The sequence below is a fragment of the Oenanthe melanoleuca genome, chromosome 18 (genome assembly GCF_029582105.1).
Source record: "Oenanthe melanoleuca isolate GR-GAL-2019-014 chromosome 18, OMel1.0, whole genome shotgun sequence".
Taxonomy (NCBI): Eukaryota; Metazoa; Chordata; class Aves; order Passeriformes; family Muscicapidae; genus Oenanthe; species Oenanthe melanoleuca.
This window is the reverse complement of record NC_079351.1, coordinates 10,206,955-10,226,666: the sequence shown is the minus strand read 5'-3', so window position 1 is coordinate 10,226,666 and position 19,712 is coordinate 10,206,955. Positions and strand designations below refer to the sequence as shown.

Genomic DNA, 19,712 nt, shown 5'->3' with positions numbered 1-19,712 from the left:
GTGACCCTGCTGGACCAGACCATCTCCAGAGGTCCTTCCAAGCCCAGCCATCCTGGGATCCTGTGATTTATGATACAGTGATGAATCTCACACAGTTTTGCTCCAGGAGCTCACTGTTATTCAATTTAATACATAAACCTGATTCAGTGAAGCAGCAACCTAGGAAAATGGAAAGATGCTCAAGAATTAAATTAGCTTGATCACAAAGAGAGGGAAGTGACATTTTGGCTAATGGATGAAGATTACAATTAAATTGGGAATATCTAACGTCTGAACTCTTCCCTGCATCAGTGAATTCAAACATGCATCTGAACAAACACAAGCAGATTTCACTGTGTCTTTGCTATTAAGCTGATCAAGCTGACTGTGATGGCCACTGGATCAGCAAAAGGCTTCTGAGAGGGAAACAGAGCAGACCCAGCTTGTGCTAACTCGTAGCTTAGTGCAAAGCTCCTTCCTCCCTGCACAGAGGACACTGCAGGCATCAGAGAAACCAGATGCATGGATATCTTGGAAAGCAGAGATCACAGAGTGGAGCCACCTCTGGCATCCCCCAGTCCCCTCTGCTCAAAGCAGAGTCAGTGGCTCAGGAACATGCTAAGGTGCCTTTTGGATGTGCCCAAAGATAAAAACACCACAAATTCTATGGGCAACTCCATCCAGTGTTTGGCCATTCACATGGAAAAAAAAAGATTGTATTTACATTTAAATGAAATTTCCTGAATTTCAATTTGTCCCCATCGCTCCTTGTTCTGTCACCAGACACCACTCTGGGAGGGTCTGGTCCTTACTCCCACCACCATGCAGGGTGATGGAATCATCTCTTCTCAGTCTGAGCTATCCTCAGCACTGCACAGAGCCTCACCAGAGCATCTCCAGCTGTGGGGCCAGCTGTTCCCCAGAGCCAGGAGGAGCTGGCAGAGAGCTCTGCCTGCACTCCCCAATGGAATGCTGCCCCTTGCTTCAAAGCCCTCCAGACCTCTGCAGGGTTGCTGAGGAGACCCCAGGCTGAACCTGCTATCAAATGGGTTTTTGTGGAGCTCAGAGATCAAGCTCAGCTCTTCAGTGCCAAAGGCAGGAACAGAGCAGCTGCTGGGCTTGAGCTGTTCCTGCAGCCCTCAGGTAACAAAGTCTCCTTTAAAGAGCTGCACTTTTGCCTCAGGGGCTCCTATTTTGCAGCCGGACCATCTCTATTTGTAGAGAATAATTTCAGCTGTGGGCTTCACTCTCTCCTCATCTGTCACCACCCTGTACCAGAGCTCAGCAAAGCTGAAGCCACCAGACAGGAACAACACTGGTGCTAAAGGGGCAGGGAGCTGCTGCCAGGCTCTGCCAGGGTCAGGGGAATTATCTGCCCATGGAGATGAAGGATTGGGCAGCTTTCTGCTGTTCTCTCTCATAAAATGAGTAATTTATAAAAATTTCCATTTTCAGAGTGAGCTGAGAAACTTTTCCCAGGACAGACATGGGTGCTTTTGTTTTATTTTGCCTCCTGAAGTGTCAGAAGGCAACAGGACTGAGAGGAAGTGGCCCTAGGACAGCCCTTCCCAGCACAGCAGTGATCCTGCTCCTGTAATCCAAGAAAAACCTCCACAGCCTTTAACTCCCACAAACCTAATTCCCTGGCTCCTTAGTGATCCAAGTACATGACTCTCATTAGGTCCCAATCAAGGAGCAGCAATGAGTCACATGTGTAAAAGCCACCCAGATGAAAATGAAGAGAAATGAAAATGAAGGAAAATGAAAATGAAGGAAAAAAATGAAAATTAAGAAAAATGGAAATGGTGAAAAAAACACGTCAAGTGTTTGTCCTGCAGAACGTGGGTGTGCAAAGCTCTGTTCCACATGAGCTAAGCTGTTGGTCAGGACATGGCAAAATACAGAAGCAAAGCTAACAGCTGCTTTTTGTCTGCTCAAAAACAAATGGGAAGCCTGGCTATAAACTGTGCTGTGGGTGGGATACAGCCTTCAAATAATGAGTCTAATTAATCTGGGTAAAATTACCCTGAGATCTGCTCTGTCCTCTCTTTTATTATTAATGCAATGATCCACAAATCCTGTGACACTTTTGTAAATTGAGTCATCTGTGTCATTCCAGACCTTGTACAAACACTCCTGGAACTGTTTGTGAAGCATTTGTCACCAAAACCTCACAGGAAAGACCTTGCCAGATAAACCATATGGCAAATATTGCTGTGCTCCCCCCCTGATGGGATGGCAGCATCCTCTGTGGGACCCCTCCTCACTGACTCCAGCTGGGATGGGTTTGGGGACTGATTTTGCCAAAGGTCAGATTTTCAGGCTTCAGAAGGTTCTTTGTCCAACCTTCTGAACCCCAGTTTGTGCAGAGGGTGCTTTCATGCCATGGAAGTCTGCTGACCCTCGAGGAGTTTTGTGAGACCAGGAGTTCTTGCCTGTGGATGCAGGGACACCCCTTTAGCCCCCCAGGCTGCTCTCCTCTTCCTCAGGTTCCATGGAGCTCCAGCCCTGGGAGGAGCTGGGAACACAGAGTGAGGTGCAGACAGGCTCTGGAGCTGGGCAGCCTGGCCAGTCTGGGGGCAGGGCAGTCCCTTTGCTTTGCTGTCACTCCAGCAAGTGCAGCTGCCTGCCCCAAGCCCTGCTGGACGTGCCCAAGTGCCACCAAGGCACCTCCAGCTCCTCCTGGAGCCCTCAGTGCTGATTGCTCAGGAGTCTGGGATTAGAAACAAATGCAGCAAGAGCTCTGAGGACTCTTGAGCCACTCCTGCCTACATTCCAAACTCATTACTCCAAACTCAGCACAGACCTGGAATATTTGCACTGTGAAGTGTTACCAGCTCTGTGACCACATGTCTGAGTGACCCTGACCCAGCACTGGCACCTGCAGTCCTGTCCCCAGGGCCACTGCTGAGCCTGCCCCATCAGCAGAGCTCACTGACCTAACCCAGCTGCACTGAGTCCTCTCTGAGCTCAGGGGCCAGATCTGGGCCACCAGAGACAGTCACACCTGGAGAACAGCCAGCCCAACCACCAACACTGCTCTTTTCTAGAAATCTCATTTCTGCAGCTCTTCTCATTTAGTCATAGAATCATAAAATTATGGAATGGTTTGGGTTGGAAGGGACCTCAAATATCATCTCATCCACCCCTGCCATGGCAGGGACACCTTCCCCTGTCCCAGCTGCTCCAGCCCCAGTGTCCAGCCTGGCCCTGGGCACTGCCAGGGATCCAGGGGCAGCCACAGCTGCTCTGGACACCTGTGCCAGGGCCTGCCCACCCTCCCAGGGAGGATTTCTTCTGATTTAGCCTTCAGTGTCTGTCTAACCTCTTACTGATTGCTCTGACCACCAGAGTAGATGGGAATGGATGTAATAAAAACCCTTCAGGCTCCCAGTGCTTGTCTGTTAGCACTGAAACATCACATGGAGACTGGCACTGCTGACAGATCCTTTACAGCAGCACACCAGCATTGCAGAAAATAACTTTTCACTCTGCATTACTGAATGGCTCAAAGAGCTGCATCTTTCCTTCTGCACCACCTCAAAAGCACAGTATATTAAAACCTCTAGAGAAGCTCAGCATTGTTTACCTCAGAGGGAGCTTGCAAAAAAAAAGGCAAAAATTAAGACCAAAATATTGGGGATATTTAATTTCAATTCATAACCAGGCCTGCAGGCTCAGATCAGGACTCGGAGATTTGTCTTAATCTAATTTTATGCAAACAATTCAATGATAATAAAAGTTTATATAATCCACATCAAGGAAATCAGAAGGGTTCCCAAAACCTGTAATGAGAGCTGACACCACAGAGTACACATCAGCAAACCCAAACCCTCACTAAATGAGGGCTCCAGAGAACACTTGACAGAGACAAAGCTCCCTCCACACCCAGCGGGCTCTGGACATTGTGTGGGGTTGTGATGGGAGCTGGCAGCACTTCCCTGCTTTGGGATGCCCAGAGGAGCTGCCCCACTGCAGAGGTTCCTCCCTGAGTGGCCCCTCCAAGGTCTTTGAGGTGCAGGGGCAGTTTTGGGCAGCAGGCAAAGAATGAGTCCAGAGGCTCCAAGATCAGAGCTCTTCATTCATTCCTGGAGCAAGGAGAGGCACAGAGAAGTGCAGAACAATCTCCCCTCAGAGGTTCCTGCACATGCACACCCCACAAACAGCTCCAGGAGGAGAAACCCAACTGACAGAGCCAGAGCAGAGGGGGAGGTGGCTGCTTGGGACACACAGGTGACACTGAGTCCATGTCCCTTGGCAGGCATGGCAGCCTGTCCTCATGGAGGTGATGCCTCAAGCTTCAGCTTTCATATTCCCAGACTCTGCAGTGCATTGGTGTGTGACTCTGAACTCCACACAAAGTGTCACAAGTTCTCCTCCCAGCTCAGGCACACAAAACAATCCTTTTCCAGCCCCACAACCAAGGACACCTGAAGCTGCAGCTTCAGCCCCAAAAAGTGCAAGCAGCAGCAATGGAGGAGAGAATGTGGGAGGATGGGAGTGCAGGAGCTGGAGCTGGGATTGGACAGTGAAGCCAAGATGGAAATGGAGCCAAAGTGATGCAAGTGTGAGAACTGGTGACTCGGATCCATCTTGGCTCCATCTTGGGTGGAGCCACGGCCGGGCTCTGGCACTGCCCAAGGTGAATCCTTTGGAGCCTTGGGATAAATCCCTGCTTGATTCCTGGGGCACTGCCCAGCCTCTGCTCCAGGAGCCTCTCCAGGCAGCAGCAGAGTGGACACTGGCCACAAAGTCATCAGGGCAATCCACAAGTGGGACCTTGGGACCAGACTCTGCCAGGCTGGAGCTGCCCTCCCCAGCATCCTCTCTCTCTAGAACTTTCCATTTTACTGCATTTTGCACTCAGTTGCCCAATCCCCTGTTTTCTTGAGTCCCCTCCACATTTCTCCCTAGGCTCCCTGCTCTTTGCTAACTGGAATTGATTTTCTCATCATACCTGAAGGATGACCCAGTGACCCTCCTTTGCAGCCAGATCCAGAGCTTGTTCAGCCACCACCTCCTGGCCTTGTCCAAGGGAAATGTTGTGGAGGTTCCTGTGGTTGAAGGTGTAGCCCAGCTTCTTCCCTGGCAGGAAACAAGGAGTGAGTTCAGCACCCTGGCAGGGAGGCAGGGCTGGGGCCAGCACAGCCAGGCAGAGCTCCCTCACCAAACTCTCACACATGAGCTGTCACTCTCCTGATATCAGCTCTCTGCTCTCATTCTCTTGGCTCTCACCCAGTCCTTGCCCAAGTGCTCAAATAGCAGCAGCTTCTCTAAACTCTTTTAATTACAGTGCAGCATCCACACAAAGGTACCTTATTACGAAGTGCTTCTTGTTTAAAGAACATTATTCCCCTGCAACCTGGTGTAAAAACACATTTTACAGTGATAAGAAATTAAAATCTTTTCCTGATGATTAACCAGGCTTTGAACACCCACACGGGGTGGGGAAAAGCCCCTGCAGTGCAGGCTGGGTGCAGCAGCTTGGTTTGGAGAGGGCAGCTGGAATGAAATCCCTGTGAGTCTCCTCAAGGGAAGCTCCCAGTCTGGGGCTGCAGGGCAGTGACCCCTCCAGGTCTCTCCTGGAGCATCAGTGCAGTTGCCTTGCTGTGGGCAGGCCCCCATGGAGTCAGCAGAGCCCAGGGAAGAGGTGCCTTGGGGGCCACCCAGGCAGACCCCAGGGTCCCTCCAGGGCAGGCTCACTGAGATCCCTCTGCAGGGAAGTGGAAATAACAACTGTTAGCATTTATTATTCATCAGCTGCCTCGGGGTAGTGCCCTGGCTCTGTGATTTACCCCTTCCCCTCTTGAGGTGCATCTTGAAGGCAGGTGCAGGGCACCCCAAGTCCCTTTTATTCCCTGCCCTGCTCTGGAGGGAGGATGGCAGCTCTTTGTGTCCCTTCACGTGGTCTGGGATGATCCTTCAGCCTCCCCTGGTCTCTGGAGCATCCCAGTGGCTCAGATCATTTCTGTGCTCATGGCTGCAGATCTCCTGGCCAGGTTTTGGATCTGTCACCCCCGGGCAGAGCACACCTCTCACGGCAGAACCAGCTCTCCCTGCTGTGTGCACCTCAGAAAAAAACCCAGTTTGTGCTGCCAGAGGGAACAGCCCCACAAACATCCCCAGGATGGATTTGGCTCAGCCAGGGAGTCAGGACTCATCCCCCATGCTGATCCCTGGGGATTGCCCACACTTATCTCTGCATGCAGGTTTGCCTTCCTGCAGATGGTGCACCCTGAATTCCCAATTCCTGCTGAAAGCAGGCAAGTGAAACAGGAGTCATTTAGAGTGAAACAAGGAAAAGATTTGTCTTGCAAGGCTCAGGAAGCATCTTGTGGTACAAGACTGGAAACAGATGGCCATGAGGAGAACAAACCTCCCAGCTCAGCTCTGTGCTGAGCCTCAGCACAGCCTCCCCTGGGATACAGCTCCCCACACATTCTAGTTTCCAGTTCTTTTCCCCACCACCTCTGGCTGCTGCCAGCTTTGAAAGCTGCTGATCTTCTCCTCTGCCTTCAAGATCCCCCTCGAGAGGGGATGGGGCAAATCACAGAGCCAGGGATCTCAAGGCAGGGGATGAGTAAGAAATGGCTGTCAGTTGTTATTCCCACTGCAGGGGTCTCAGTGAGCCTGCCCTGGCAGTGCCAACCCTGCTCCCTCCTTGCTGGCTGCAGGAGGGAGGGGATGGGCACTCAGGGAGGGCTCAGAGCTCTTCCAGCCCAGCAGTGTTTGCTGGAAAGGTCCCATGGGTGGGCAGCATCTGCAAGAAGCTGACTTCTATTCACAGGGATTATCCTGCACTTTAATAAAACCTAATGAAGGACAGAGAAAATATCAATAACAAGCCAAACCCAGCCCCAGTGAGGCAGCTGGGAGGCCAGTGCAGCTGCTCTGTGGCAATGATTTTATTTCATTACTTCTCTTTTTGCTTTTTTTTTGCTGTAACTTTTCTGGCTGGCTAACCCCAGGTGCTCAGCTATGCTCATCTTTACAATTCCAATTAAACCACTCATGGTTTGATTTTAATGCTTCATTTCCCATACAAGAAAATAACAGGGAGAGACAGGATCACTAAGGTGGCTCCAAAGGGAAGCCAGGGACATTGCAGCAGCTTACTTTGGGGGGTGTCCCTTCAATTTTCAGCAATGACACCTGGTTTGGGGGCAGAGGGAGCCTGAAATGCAAAGCTAAGCCCAAGAATTCTCCACAGTGAGCTGCCTGTGGCTGAGGCTGCACAAGCTGAACAGCTCTGACAGCTGCTCCTGGCAGTGTTGGTAAAGGCTCACTCAAACATTATTTTGGGTGCATTGTGGAGAGGAAAAGAAAGCACAAGTCATTGTTCTCCTGCCCTGGTCTGTGCCTGGATGATGGTTTGTCCTGTCCAGCCCCAAAGGCGTCAGACTCCTCTGCTCCAGAGGGATGTTCAGGCTGAAAATGGGAATTTTTCCACAGTGGAGCCAAGACCCAGAGTAAATTCTGTACAAGGGCAGCTTTGGAGCACAGCAGTGGCTGCAGCCATTGGTGCACAAGGGCATCAGTGCCTTCTGAAGGGAGGCATCTCACAGAAGGCCCTTTGGCTTTGGAGCCAGCTGACAGCTCCACAGCTGATCATGCACACGGAAATCAGCTCAGGAAGGATGGCAAGGAAACCTGGAAACTTTGCCATAAAGCAGCAATCTGTTACAGGGAGCTGTTGCTTATTTTCAGTTATCATAAAATCAAAGAAAAGCAGGTTGGAAGGGACCTCAAGGGTCCTCTGGTTCAACCTTTCTTGGCAGCAAGCATCTGACAGCATGTGAGATATCTCTGATGGAAATTAGAGGTTGTGCTCAAAGCCAGCTCAGAGATTGTTGCAGTGTGAACCACACTGGGAATCCAGGCAGTGCAGGGAAGAGACAAGTTTAATTTAAACTTAAGATGAAAATCCAAAAAACTTTAAGAAAAACAATAAAACCAAACCAAAATCCCATTTCATCCTCTCACAATTATCTATTTTTAACATATTACTTCATTATCTACAAAGAGATGAGGAAGAAAAAAAACCCAACAAAACAAGCATGTCGTGCTAAGATAATAATGCAGCAGATAAATAGCAATGCTGTGGTGTGCCTAGAGACAGGATTTATTTACCATGTTTCTCCACATCCTTCAGTGGGTCCACTCCTGGGGACAGGATAAAAAATATTGGGGTTGCAGGCCCTGATTCCTCAAAGGTTGTTGCAAAATCCAGGGATCTCCCCACCACGTATTTGCTGCCCAGCTTTTCTTCTACAAAATCTCTACCAGAGAGAAAAAAACTTTTGCCAGTTTGCTCAGAAAATGTGCAGATTCCCCTGCAAATAATCAATTCCTTATGATGGAATCCCAGAATTGTTAAGGTTTGAGAAGACTCCCAAGGTTATGAAGTGTGACCATTAGCAAGCAGCACCAGGTTCACCATTTAACCATCTCCTCAAGTGTCCCATCCACAGGACTTTTCAGCACTTCCAGGGATGGTGCCAGGGTTTGCTAACCCTTCAGCTGGAAAAGTTTTCTCTAATATTCAATCTAAGCCTGCCCTGCCCAGCCTGAGGCCATTCCCTCTCCTCCTGTCCCTGTTCCTGTTCCCACAGCCCGACCCCCCCGGCTGTCCCCTCCTGGCAGGGAGTTGTGCAGAGCCACAAGTTCCCCCTGAGCCTCCTTTTCTCCAGGCTGAGCCCCTTCCCAGCTCCCTCAGCCTCTCCTCATATGACTTGTCCTGCAATTAGTTTTCATTTTGATGATTCAAATGATTTAGAAACTGAAATTAGGAAAATGAGCATGAAGTAATTGTGGAGAGGAGCTGCATGCTGGGCTTGCAGGGCTGTCCCTCAGGAGCAATGCCGGGCACTCTGTACAGGGGTGGGACACAGGAGACACCAGTTCCTGCCAGACAAAGGGAGAGCAGTGGGAGCTGCCAGCCCAGGTCTGCTTTCAGAAGTACAATACAAGCACTGGCTTGATTCTGGCTCAGGAATCTCAGGAGAAAAGAAAAAAGTTAAGGTACAAGATACAAGAACCTGCTGCGTGTTCTGCAACCCAAGCAGCCTTGCAGAGGAAGCAATCCACAGAAAGTCCAGATGATTTACACAACTGCTTTGATCTGGAAAGCTGAAAGGGAAGAGCTCTAAGAATGTCTGGAGCATGGAGCTTTAGCATGAGAGTGACAAGGAAAATACAAAGGAGTGAACAGGGACAGGCTCAGCTCCACAGCAGCTGCTGGAACTGAGCACGGTGCGTGGAGAATGTTCTGGCTGGATTCCCCCAGGGTGAGCTCCTGACATCACTGCTGTACAAGAAGAGACACACTGAACACTGATTCAAAGGTAGGAATGTTATATTCAAACCCCAGGAATGCTGCTGGAGCTCAGATGGATTACTCAGCCCTTTTGAAGGCAGCCAGATTCTCTCAAGAGCTGAGAACCTCCTTCAAGGACTGGTGAAAGGCAGCTGGAATGGAAATGCCTAAGAGATTGAAAAAAAAAACCAAAACAAACCCTAAAAAAATCTTCACACATTTTTGGTACCCCTCTTTCAAGTACATTTTCCTGTTCAGGATCAAGATTTGCTAAATTGCTGCTGGAAAGGCTCAGGTCACAAAATTTAATGAAGTCCATCAGAGTCAAGGTCACAACACTCTTGTTTTACTTCACATCTCAGCTCTTTGAAACAGTTCTTGGGGACTCAGAAACACGAGGTGCTACAAGAGGCTTTTTGATGATGTTCTTCAATAAGATTGAAGGGTGAAGTGGATATTTCCCCAGGAAATTACACTTCTTGGTGCACTGCTAGCCCTGAAGCTCAAAGGAGTGAGTCAGGGTAAGAGGGGCTTCTTCTGATGATTTCCAGGGAATGAACCAGACTGGGATCTGCTAGGAAGAGTGGCTGGAACACCCAGCTTCCCAGGGCCTCTACAGGGTTGGGTCATCTTAAATTCCAAAGAAATCCTGGGCCATCATCATGGAGCTGGTGCACGTGGGATGGGACACAAAGGGCCTTACAGCTTTCTGAACAGCAGCTGGAAATGAGGTTGGGATATTCCAGAGCATCTAAAATCCCCCTGGCCACCTGTGGCTGGGCTACAATACCACTCCTAAAATGCTCCCATGGACTGGTCAGAGAGGTGGGAGGTTTGGGCTGGACATGATGTCCATGATCACCAGTGAGGTGTTCAATGTTGGCACACTGAGATATTGATAACTCAGTCGTATTTCAAGTCCTGGGGAAGGCTCAGTGAGCTGTTACTGTTTGCACTTTGAGATAATAAACAAAACAAAACAATACAAAAATCCATTTAAATACTCCTGTGCAAACAGAAAAGCTTGATGTACCCACACCCTAAAAATATCCAGCCAAGCTTTTGAACTTGGATTCCCTTTTTATAAAAGAGAGACAAGAAAGGGGCTGAAATTTGATGTTCCAGTTAGTTCTGAGCTGTGTAAGGAAAAAATGAATTAGAGTTGCATAGATGAAATATGCACCTAAAATTTCAGGAGCTTATTTTACTCAATGTACAAAATACAAAAATTCTTAAGCTAAACAACAACAAAAGAACCAGTACTGTCAGCTGAGAGACACAAGGAGAATCCAGCCATGAGAGTAAAAATGAAAAAAGATGGATTAGTATTAGGATTATGATAAATTATAGTATTTATTCTAATAAAAATAGTAACAGTGAACAGGGAGACTTCACTCAGGCTTGAGTTTTTCTATGGAGCTTGAAGCACAAATAGATACAGTTCATCCACTGAGTAAAACACCCTGCTGTGTGCATGTCAGGTGGTGCAGGAATAGAAACTGCTGGAGAAACAGGAGCATGAGAGACATCACAGAAATGTCACAACATTGGCCAAAGAAGGGAAAACCAAGTCCTCATGGAGTGAAAGACCTTTAGTTTGTCCTGGAACAAGGAGGTTGCTTTTGTATAACTTCAGGAAGTTTAGCCTCGCCCAGTTACCTCCACTACATAATTTACTGCTACAACTTTCAGAACAAGCAGCACATAAATTTTGCATTTTACAAGAAAAAGAAAGGAAAAAAAAAAGAGAGAACTTCTATAAGTTACCTTTACTTACCTTTACTTACCTTTACTTCTACTCTTTATTCTGGCATCTAAGAAGAAGCCCAAATGGATCTAGCAACTAAAATGGCTGTTACTGATCTCATATCCCTGCAGCAGATGTGTAACATCTGTATGGTGATGCTCATTTCTGGCTTGCAGGTCTGCCCCTCACCCAGTGCTGGTTGCACTGCTCCATCCCTGCTGGTGACAGGGAGCTTTGATCCCACAGAAATTCCCCTTAAATCCAGTGTGCTGATTGCCTTGCAGAGTTCAGAGATCATCAAATCACACAGCAGTTTGGGCTGGAAGGGACCTTAAAGATTATCTCATTCTACCTCTGCCGTGGCAGGGACACCTCCCACTGTCCCAGGCTGCTCCAGCCTGGCAGAGGTGACATCCCCTGGGACACAGGGCACAGGGAACTCTGACACAAGGGTCCAGGAAATGTTTCTGTGCCCAGTGTGCCCCACTGGGATGACACAGCCACTTTCTCTGCAAATGTGGAACCAACAGAGAGGAAAGTTCCCAGAGGAAACAGATTCCAGAATGGTTCCCATGGGAAAAATCTCCAATACAACCAATGCACCCAGTGCCACCCCTGCATGGCAGGGACACCTTTCCCTGTCCCAGCTGCTCCAGCCCCAGTGTCCAGCCTGGCCTTGGCACTGCCAGGGATCCAGGGGCAGCCACAGCTGTGCCAGAGCCTCACCTTTCATTCCAGACCCCTTGAGAGAAAACCACGCTGCAGAACTCCCACCCTAAAAATGCACTGCCATTCCCAAACCCCAGCACCCTGCTGGGCTGCTCCTGCTCCCGCAGCCCAGCCCAGCCGGCCCCACCTGAGCGCGCAGGGGAGGCGGTCTGGCCGCAGGGCTCTCATCATGCACAGCCGCTGCAGCGCCGACTTGTTCTTCCAGTCCTGGGGGAACCTCTCCCTCTCAGGGCACTCCGACTCCACAAACTTCTTCCACCGTTTTGCAGACCCTTCAATATCCCGATCCAGGTTTCTGAATTCCTCCATGGATGAGAGAGCCTGGAAAAATTCAAGCAAGGTCAGGAAGAACAATCCTATGTGCTTTTAAATTTTTTTTCCTAGCTCTCCTGACTCCTCATGTTTTGCTCCACCAGGGAGCTGGAGTCTGGCAACCACAGCCAGAAATCCATCAGGACCTGATTTTGTCCATTCTCCTTGGAAGGGACAGTCCAGGGAAGGATGAAAGATTTTGGCACCAACCAGCATGCCCTGTTCATTACCCAAAAGGGGAAGAATTCTCCTCTCCTGTTTGGAAAAAACTGCAGGTGACAAGGACTTGCTACTGCCAGTTATCCCAGAAATGACTGTTCTGGATGACAGCTGAAAATTTGGAGCCCATGTCTGATAGGAGAGTACATTGCTGGCATTCCCATGAGCTGTGTGCTCTCCTTACTGATTCCACAGAAACGAGGAGAATTGTGCAGCAAAACCCACAGCAGCTGCTGAAAAAATGTGCTGAACAAACACTCAGACATGCCATGCTCTCCAAAATTCTTTTTTAAAGGGATTTCACAGTTAGAATATTAATTCCAACAGAAGCACAGAATGGTTTGGGTTGGAAGGGAACTTGAAGATTTCCTTGCTCCAACCCCCTACAATGGGTTGGGTCATGCTCACACTGTTGCTTTTCTGTCCCTGTTCCCCCATTCACATCCCTGTTAGACACCACAACACTGATCCTTCCCCCATCTCATGGTGAGCACAGAGCCAGGATCCTCCACAAGCACAGGGCAAACATAAAAATGTGGTGCTGTCTCTGTTCAAGAATTCAGCCCATCTAGAATCATGATAAAATTCAAATAATTTGGTTTCTTGCCAAATGCACATGAAGATGAACTTCTTGGTGCTACATGTCTGTAGCAGGAACAGGCAGCTGAAGAATGTCCCCAAAAAAGGAGCCCAGCAAGGCATTAAATAAATTAAAATTACAATGAAAATGCAGTTGGATTTTCTAGCTAGAAAGTGGCAACCATAAATGTTATGCAGACAAGTGAAGAATCCAAATTCTCTTTCAGACAAGTGGAGGCAGAACACATTGCAGAGCTCATAAGGTTCTTCTGGATTCCAGTAAAATTCTCACTGAAACAAACATCTTCATTTTGCATAATCTGGAGCAGGGAGCAGCTGAACATGAAATGGAAAAGACAAGTGAAGGATAACAGACAGTGAATGAGCTGTTTTCTACAGAAAGAGAAGGGAATCAGAGCCAAGCAGAAGCTGCTGATGAGCAGAGGTGTCCCCCACAGCAGAGCTCTGCTCCCACCCCACACGGCCTCACTGTGGGAGCACCTGAGCAAGTCCTTTGGGAAATGCTGTTTTCACACATTTTCAGATGAACTGGGAAGATCCACCCTTGCACAGGGCTTGGAAAGCCACAGAAGGGCCCTGGCAGAGGTGGGAAGGATTGCCTGGGATACATTGCTGTTGCAAACAAGAAGACATTGAGGATGAAACTGTTTTTAAAACCCCACTTTCCCTCTGGAAGGCTTCCCAGTGAGAAGACAAGAGCAGTGTAAGACCTTGGCTTCCTAATAGACTGAATTCAGTCCCAGAGAGTGAAGAGAGGGGAGGAAGATATCAGAAAAGGGGGCTTCTGATAACAAATGTCTTCATGTTTTTAGCAGAGGGAATTACAGGATCACAGAATGGTTTGGATTGCAAGGGATCTGAAAGATCATCTCATTTCAAATCCCTGCCACAGACAGAGACACCTTCCACTGTCCCAGCTGCTCCCACCCCATCCAGCCTGGCCTTGGACACTTCCAGGGATCCAGGGGCAGCCACAGCTGCTCTGGGCACCTGTGGATGACAGAGGGGAGGAGATTGTGGAGCTGTTCCCAGAGTGTGCCATGACCCAGGACCTTTGCTGTGGATCCACTCACAGCTTTGCTGAAGCAATGCTTGGAAAAACCTTCTGGAGGGCTTCAAGCTCCAGCTCAGGCTGGGTCAGCCCTGGGTCTGTCCACCAAAACTTTCCAAGGCGAGCTGTCAGCCCCTCAGGGTGCCCTGCTGTAGGGCTGTGCTGTCCCCACACTACAGGAGATGATGTTTGAAAGCTGTGCTGAAGCAGAACCTCCCAAGCTGCAGTTTGTCACAGTGGATGATTATTGCACACTGCCAGCACGGATAACTTGGCTCTGTCCTCTCCTGGCTGGCCAAATCCCCACCTTCCCTCACAGGCTGTGTGCTGCAGGGCCAGGACCAGAGCTCTGGGCAGAGGACTTGCAGATACTGATGCTGACCTGGAACAGAGGCTGGGCAGTGTTAAAGGAATAAAGTAGGGATTTATTAAAAGGCCTCCAAAGGATTCATATGAAAGTTAAAACTTAAGGCATCAAATGAAAAACCACTTTCTCTGAGAACATGGTAGATCCTGACATGGTGTGAAGAGCCCTGTTTTGCTGAAAAGTCTCATTTTGAGATATAAACTCAAGCCCCTGCTGTTTCCAGACACCAGAGATGATCACAGTGTGGGCTGCAAAGGCAAGAGCTCGAGTCCTCCAGCCCTTTGGATCATTTTCTATTTTGACCAATATTTTTTGTCTCTCTCAATTTCCATGACAACTCTAAGTGACAAAAGTACTTTTCATTATGTGGACAAAAATAGATACCCTGCAAGGTTGGTGTGTAGTTGCCATCTGCTGCCCCAATGTACCACTCCTGCCTGGGAACAGGGATCTCTTAGTGCTGGACTAAGTTTCTTGGAAAAATTCACAACTGGGGTATTGAAAAGCAATTAATATTCACAGAAAGATTACTGATTGAGAGAGCTTTCACTCCACTGGCTTTTAAATAGAAGCATCTCCCATTAATACCATCACTCCTAATAAATGCTATTAACATTGTTGACTAATGAAAATTTTAGTGTTAATTTATATAATACAGAGTTTTTATTTGCAATTAGAGCTTTTGTGATTCTGCAATATGTTGTTCAGGGAGAGAGGGAGACCATCATTCCTGATTACACATCTGTCATTTAGTCAGAAAAAAAGCAAATTTTCAGTCTCCCTTGTTAACATCAGCCAAGAGACTTCTCGAAGCAGCAGCAGCCAAAGTTCTGAAGTGATATTTTAAGTAAATCACGTCAAAAGTCAACAGTGAGAAGATGTTTTATATAAGCACTTGCACTGAGAATTCCCCAAATTCAACATTTGCCATTGGATCACTCTCAGCCATGAGAGGTGCACTGAATTCACTTATTGCTGCAAGGACCAGGGCTTGGCAGGTCAAAATTTGTGGCATCATTCCTGGGAATTTCAGTTGCTCACATTTGGTGCTCTGGTTTCTGGTTTTTCACAGAAATCAGGAATACAGAACTGAATTTGGAGCAAGTCCTTCCGTCGCTGACATTTCTCCTTGTTAGTGCAAATCCAACAACAGCTGGTGAATCACTCCTTTGCTCAGTCTCCATGGAATCCTCTGGATCCCTGGGAATTTGGCATGGGGATGGTCAAAGAGCTGAGCCCATCCATGCTGTGGCACTGCAAACACTCTGCTCTTCCCTGTGCCTTGGCTGGAGGTGTTGATGGAATGCTGCCTTTGGGCAAGGCTGGGGCTCTTGCAGAATTTATGGTGGTTTGATGCCTTAGGTTTGAGCTTTCATATTCCCAGACTCTGCAGTGCATTGGTGTGTGACTCTGAACTCCACACAAAGTGTCACAAGTTCTCCTCCCAGCTCAGGCACACAAAACAATCCTTTTCCAGCCCCACAACCAAGGACACCTGAAGCTGCAGCTTCAGCCCCAAAAAGTGCAAGCAGCAGCAATGGAGGAGAGAATGTGGGAGGATGGGAGTGCAGGAGCTGGAGCTGGGATTGGACAGTGAAGCCAAGATGGAAATGGAGCCAAAGTGATGCAAGTGTGAGAACTGGTGACTCGGATCCATCTTGGCTCCATCTTGGGTGGAGCCACGGCCGGGCTCTGGCACTGCCCAAGGTGAATCCTTTGGAGCCTTGGGATAAATCCCTGCTTGATTCCTGGGGCACTGCCCAGCCTCTGCTCCAGGAGCCTCTCCAGGCACAGACAAGCTGGTTTATCACTTCAGGTTTCCCTGAGCTCCTGGTCTCAGCAGCAGCAGTGTCACTGTGGAGCAGCTCCATGGGGTTCCCCATTCCCTGCTGCAGAACTCCCCCATTCCCCCACAGCTGCAGGAAACCCAGCATGGAGCAGCACTGGCTGTAGGACAGGATCCTGGATGCCATCACAGAGCCTGGGGGTGTTCTCCACACATGGCCAAGGATCTGAGGGAAGGGATCCTTTGTGGAGACAGGGAGGAGAGGACACCCTCAGAATCCAGAGGAGTCTTTGAGCTCCACAGGGCTGCAGTCACTGCTGCTGTCACTGCTGCTGTCACTGCTGCTGCTGTTATCTCCTGGTGCCACACACAGCACAACAAGTTCTGGACATTCATTAGAAGGAACACTTGCTCTGATCACTAAAGGCAACTGTTCTAAGGAAACCATCTGCTCAAACTGGCCTCAACTTTAGGTGTTGCTTCATAGGATGTTATAAAACCTTAAAAAAACCCCAAACATGTATATTAGAGCCATATTTCATTCCCCTCAGTTCTGAAAGGAATTATCCTTTTAAAAATAGAGATTGTTTTGAATTTTAAAATATTTCCATAATTTCAAACACCCCTCCTCAGAGTCGCCTGGCTAGAGAACATCTCTGGGGCAGGGCAGGACAAAATCACCTCACTGCTGTGCCCTGGACTGACCAACAGGGTGAAAATAAAACAGAGGCAGTAAAGGCAGAACATTCCAAACACCCAGTTACCCTCCTCCCCAGCAGCCAGAGACAGAAGGAAATCAAAGTAAAGGAATTGGAGGGTTTTTTTTAAGACCTGTCATTATCTTTTGAGGCTTCAGGTTGAATCTGGTTTTTACTTTCAGTTTTTACATATATATCTTGCTTTTCCTTAAAAAAAAAAAAAAAAAAAAAAAAAAAAAAAAAAAAAAAAAACTTGTGCCTGTGCTTTAAAAAATTACTTTCTGTAGGGAACACATTGAACATCAAACATCTCTCTGTAAAAATCACACAACCTGACAACACTGGAAAGAAATGATATTTAATATTCTCCCAGTTTTAATAATCTGTGAGATGATTAAATCCTGGTGATTAGTCACAACTTCACTTGCAGAACTAAGGAGCTGTGGAATTTATGAATTGAGTTACACAGTTTTTAAGCAGAGATCCACAGAGGTCCTTGGTGTCTGTCTGTGGGCTTGAGGGGTTTGGAGTGGCTTGTGGTGAATTTTGTGGTGGGGTTTGGTGACCATGGTGGGATTCAGGTGAAGGTTGGACTTGAGGATCTTGAAGATCATTTCCAGCCTTAAGGACTCTACAAGCACTTTGTAATGGTCTTACTCTGCCTATGGCTACTGCTTCTATAAGTTTCAGCAAAGATTCATAATTCCTTCCTTTCATTTCCTGCAGCTGGCTCAGGAGTCTTTAGGAAAACCAGCATCCCCACAGCTGGAAAATGACAGCTCCTGGAAGAATGGCAAAGCCAGACCTGCACCTGGCTTCAATTGATAGATTGGATCATTCAGGAAAAAGACATATAGGCAGATGAATTGCTCCATTTAAATACTACTGTTAACTAGAGGAATTAATGGAGCAGATGATGGATTATTTACAATCCCTCCCATCCTAGGTTTTGGGTTGCATTATTCATACACTGAAGGTGTTATTTTCTGTTTAGCTGCCCTACCTGAATAATTTAACTCATAAGAAAAATCTCCAAAGGTGAAAATAAACATTTGATGGGGTTTGTCAAGCTTCAATCACCTTTCAACACAAAAATGTTATTTTAACCCTCCTTATTTCTTTCACAAAATTTGACTGACAAGCTCAAGGCACTTGCCCCTGTCTCCCTTCAAACTCCTCCTTGCTGCTTCTACATTTTAATGGGGACAGAAGGTGTGCAGAGCCTCACACATCACTGTACAAACCCACCCTGTTTATCTGCAGGGTCCCAGGGCATCACAACATGCAGGCTGGACATCCCAAGCAGTCTGGTGAGGGATGGGTTGGATCTCAGCACCTTTCCTCAGAAAATTCCCAGTGAAATACCATAAATTAGGGAACAACAGCTCCAGCACTCATCTCCTTCCTACCAGTGTGTTCTTAGAGCCAGCTCCACTTGATGGGAAAGGTCAGTAACAAAAATGAGACTTAGTCACAATCTTTGTTTCCTCATTGCTTACAACCACCCACCCACCATGTTTCCCTCATTTTGCCTGAGATGTTTCCCAGATGGGTTCATGGTGACATTTTCTCTGCATTTTCTAAAAAGGTTGTTCAAGTGGGTTTGAGAACGGGCCTTGCAAAGTCAGGCTGTTCTCCTAAAACATGTTTTCCATCTTTCCTCTTCACTCTTGGATGCCTCTCAGCAAATCAGGGACACACAGCCAGAACCAGAAGCTGGGCATGGGTCCCCAAGAGCAGCTGAAAGGTTTTTGTGAAAACTTTCCTGGATTTGGTTGTTATAAATCCCAGATGGGCCAACACACAGCAAAACTGAAAGAGAAAAGATGTCCCACTGTCTGCAAGAATTCAGCTGGAGCAGCTGTTCCAGGTGTTCTGGAAAGCTCTCAGGGTCCATGGCTGTGTCCTGATAATGGACACAGATATATGGACTCATCCCCTGATGAGGCTTCTTCACCATGATGGTCTCACCTGAGGTTCCATGGTGGCACCAGAGCAGGACTGGCCTCAAGAAGAGGTGAGAGAGGGAATGAATTGCAGAGCTGCTCCTCACAGAGCTGGGGCACCCAGCCCCAAGAGCCTCCCCAGCCCTGAGATCCTCCCCAGCCCTGAGATCCTCCCCAGCCCTGAGATCCTCCCCAACCCTGAGATCTCCCCAACCCTGAGATCCTCCCCAACCCTGAGATCTCCCCAACCCTGAGATCCTCCCCAACCCTGAGATCTCCCCAACCCTGAGATCTCCCCAACCCTGAGATCTCCCCAGCCCCGAGATCCTCCCCAGCCCTGAGATCTCCCCAGCCCTGAGATCCTCCCCAGCCCTGAGATCTCCCCAACCCTGAGATCTCCCCAACCCTGAGATCCTCCCCAACCCTGAGATCTCCCCAACCCTGAGATCCTCCCCAACCCTGAGATCTCCCCAACCCTGAGATCTCCCCAACCCTGAGATCTCCCCAGCCCCGAGATCCTCCCCAGCCCTGAGATCCTCCCCAGCCCTGAGATCTCCCCAACCCTGAGATCTCCCCAGCCCTGAGATCTCCCCAGCCCTGAGATCCTCCCCAGCCCTCAGATCCTCCCCAGCCCTGAAATCCTCCCCAGCCCTGAGATCTCCCCAGCCTTGCTCCAAGAGCCTCAGGGATGGAGCTGCAGCACCCAGTGCCAGCCCTGCCCTGGGTCACAGACACTTTCCACTGCCTGCTGTGGATATTTCCTGCATATTTCTTCCCATTACTGACACAGGGAGCCAACTGCCTTTTCCCTTCCAGAGGGCATTCTTGGGGATCAGACCCTCCTGGCCTCTCAGTCTTGAGGTCCTCAGGTGTAACTTTTCCACTTTCCCTCTCCTCAATCTCTTCTCACAGTTGTCTTTTCAGGTGTCTGGCACTTCTTACCACTCCCCTCTATCCTGTCC

General features: G+C 48.5%; 1 protein-coding gene across 1 annotated transcript in view; it reads right to left on the bottom strand.

Annotated features, from left to right (window-relative positions):
- Positions 1-19,712, bottom strand: part of DNAH9 (dynein axonemal heavy chain 9) — a 163,537-nt gene that overhangs the window by 26,415 nt on the left and 117,410 nt on the right. Inside the window, exons 57-59 of the mRNA XM_056506187.1 lie at positions 11,899-12,092; positions 8,110-8,258; positions 4,937-5,064 (exon numbers count right to left, since the gene is read on the bottom strand). Of these exons, the coding sequence (XP_056362162.1) occupies positions 4,937-5,064; positions 8,110-8,258; positions 11,899-12,092 (471 nt within the window). The remainder of the gene's footprint in view (positions 1-4,936; positions 5,065-8,109; positions 8,259-11,898; positions 12,093-19,712) is intronic.